The sequence below is a fragment of the Scylla paramamosain genome, chromosome 33 (genome assembly GCF_035594125.1).
Source record: "Scylla paramamosain isolate STU-SP2022 chromosome 33, ASM3559412v1, whole genome shotgun sequence".
NCBI classification, from domain to species: Eukaryota; Metazoa; Arthropoda; class Malacostraca; order Decapoda; family Portunidae; genus Scylla; species Scylla paramamosain.
Genome location: NC_087183.1, coordinates 8357019 through 8359867, shown reverse-complemented (window position 1 = coordinate 8359867; position 2849 = coordinate 8357019). Strand labels below are relative to the sequence as shown.

The 2849-nt window shown below is 42.9% G+C and overlaps 1 protein-coding gene across 1 annotated transcript in view; it reads right to left on the bottom strand.

Annotated features, from left to right (window-relative positions):
- Nucleotides 1-2308, bottom strand: part of LOC135089450 (uncharacterized) — a 32979-nt gene extending 30671 nt beyond the window's left edge. The window contains exon 1 of the mRNA XM_063985028.1: nucleotides 2140-2308. Coding sequence (XP_063841098.1) covers nucleotides 2140-2163 — 24 coding nt within the window. The 5' untranslated portion in view covers nucleotides 2164-2308. The remainder of the gene's footprint in view (nucleotides 1-2139) is intronic.
- Nucleotides 2309-2849: the final 541 nt, after the last annotated feature.

Here is a 2849-nt window from a genome sequence, read left to right as displayed (position 1 = left end):
TACGTTTGAAAAAAAAAAGTGAGGACATGATAAGTAGAAGAAGCATAACCAAGTGAAAGGAAGAGAGAGAGAACGTCCAGAAAAGGAAAAAAAAGAAAATACATTATTCTGAAAAAGGTAGATAAGAAGAGACATATCAGAGAAGAGGAAGATAAGGACATGTGCCATTGTGTATATATGTGTGAGTGTGTGTGTGTGTGTGTGTGTGTGTGTGTGTGTGTGTGTGTGTGTGTGTGTGTGTGTGTGTATGTGTGTGCGTGTGTGTGGAGAGAGAGAGAGAGAGAGAGAGAGGAGAGAGAGAGAGAGAGAGAGAGAGAGAGAGAGAGAGAGAGAGAGGTGGAGAATGGGAAAAGGGAAGTAAAGGGAGGACATCTGTAGAAAAAAAATATATATAACAGGATACATTCTGAAAGTGTAAGATGGAAGAGTATTGCGAGTGAGTAAAGGTGTAAAGGGCAGAGGAAAGGAGACCAATGGGAAATGGCTTTAATATATCACACGCCCCTTTTACGTGCTGACACTTCACTTTTCTCCTCGAGTTCTTAAGACCAATGTAATTACTCATAAGCAAATAATCAGGCCATGCGCTCCACGTACCTCATTTGTTACATCTCATAAAACTAGAAGATAAAGTTAATTTTTTTATGTGTGGGGAAGAATCGCAGGATTTACGGGAGGTAGGAAAGGCGGAGACCATAATCACCACCGTCAAACGCCCGTGTCTCATGCCTGCTACATCTCATAAAACTAAGGAAATGAATGCAAATTTTCGAGTGTAGGGAGGAGTTGCTTGGTTGTCAGGAGGCGGAAGAGAAAGGCAAATCATCGCATCAAACGTCAACTCCCGTGTCTCATATTTGCTACATCTCATAAAGCTATAGAAATGAAGGGCAACTCTCGAGTGTAACGAGGAGTCACGGCGTCAACGGGAGGTGGAAGAGAGGGAGGGCATCGCATCACACCAAACACTCTCCCAATGACACATCTAATACATTTCCTCATAAAACTAGAAATGAAGGCAATTTATCGCGTGTAGGGAGGAGTCACAAGGTTAACGGAAGGTGGAAAACGCTGAGGGCATTTCATCACATCAAATTGGAAGGGGAAAAAGGGGACGGCATTTCATCACATTAGAAACCCGTCCCTCCCACCACCGTGTCGTATCTGATGCATTTCCTCAGTAAACTGTAGAAATGGGGACAAATTCTCAAGTGTCAGGGTCAAGGGGAGGTGGGGGAGGCGAGGGTCACCATATCGCATCAAACAGAAGGTGAAAACGGGGAAAGCCATCATATCGCAATCAAGCGCCCCCCGTGTGATACATTTCCTTTTAAAAAGTCTCGATGAAATGGTCTTGACTCTCTTCCCCCGTCCCCCGAGCTGCCAGAAAGGTGCGGGACGGGACTGCCTCGCTAAGTGGCCTGACATTTCGCCGGGAAAGTTTTAACCTCGTAGCCCCTGGAGGATTTTCCCGCGTTTAGTCACCTGCCGCCCGCCGCACTATTCCTGCCTGAGAAATCCTGCGGGAGTTCAACGGATTCCTTCGCAAGGTGGAACGAAGATAACTGGTAAAGCCACAGTGAGAGTGATAGTAATGATGATAATGGTCTTGTTAATAATGACCATAATAATGATAATAATAATAATAATAATAATAATAATAATAGTAATGATAATAATAATAATAATAATAATATTATTATTATTATTATTATTATTATTATCATAGTGATAGTACGAGCGAGTTATAGGATACGAGTGTAATTTATTTTTTAATTCTTAGCAAATAACAAGACCGGCAACAATTCAAGTATTAGTAGCAATAGTATCAGTAATAACAACTACAATAAAATAATAATAATAATAATAATAATAATAATAATAATAATAATAATAATAATACTCATCATCATCATCATCATCATCATCATCATCATCATCATCATCATCATACTAATAATGGTAATAATGATGATAGTAATGATGACGATAATGATAATAGTAATGATAATAATAATAATAATAATAAGAATAATAATAATAATAATAATATGATTATGATGATGATGATAATGATAATAACAAAAATAATAATAATGATAATAATAACACAAACAACAGCAACAATGACAAACTTACTAGTGGGTTACAAAATCCACACATAACTGCAGGAATCTTGCTTAACACGACGTGCGGCTGATGAATTGACCTCACAGCCGGCGGACCAGGCAGCGGGGCAGGCACAGGCAGGAGGGATGGATGATCTGAACGCCACGAGGAACCACCACAGACTAAAACACCTTCCACCATTCGAGCTCCTCCCGCCATCACCTGGAGGTCACGTGACATCCTCCGCTGTGACGTCACGGCTCATGCAGCACTGGGCCGGGAGTTGGTGTTCAAGACTGTGCTGGTGCTGTGAGGCGGAATCGAGGCTTGATTTCATTCTTAGGTAGTGTTTTCCGGTGGTGTCTGTGCGGGGATGGAGTGTGGGGGAGATGGGAGTGCTCCTGTGGGTGTTATGAAAACGTTCCTTCACACGTGGGAGTTGCGGCGCGCCACTGCAAAGGCCAGCTGGTGCGCGTCTCGCCTCCCGCAGCCCAGCCTACTTTTTTCTCGCCTATCTCCCTCCCGCTCTTCTTACGTGCAAACAGCGTCATCTCTTTCACAAGAACTGATGTAACACTTAGTGAGAGTACCTTGTACATTTTAAGCGTTTGCCGGTATGTTGGTGAAAAGTGTGGGTAATTACTGTAGTGAGGCGCGCGTCGCAAGGTGAGGCACTGCCCATACGTGTGACGTCACGGCGCCACCAAGGGGACGTGTGCGGGGATATTGCAGCCACTTAT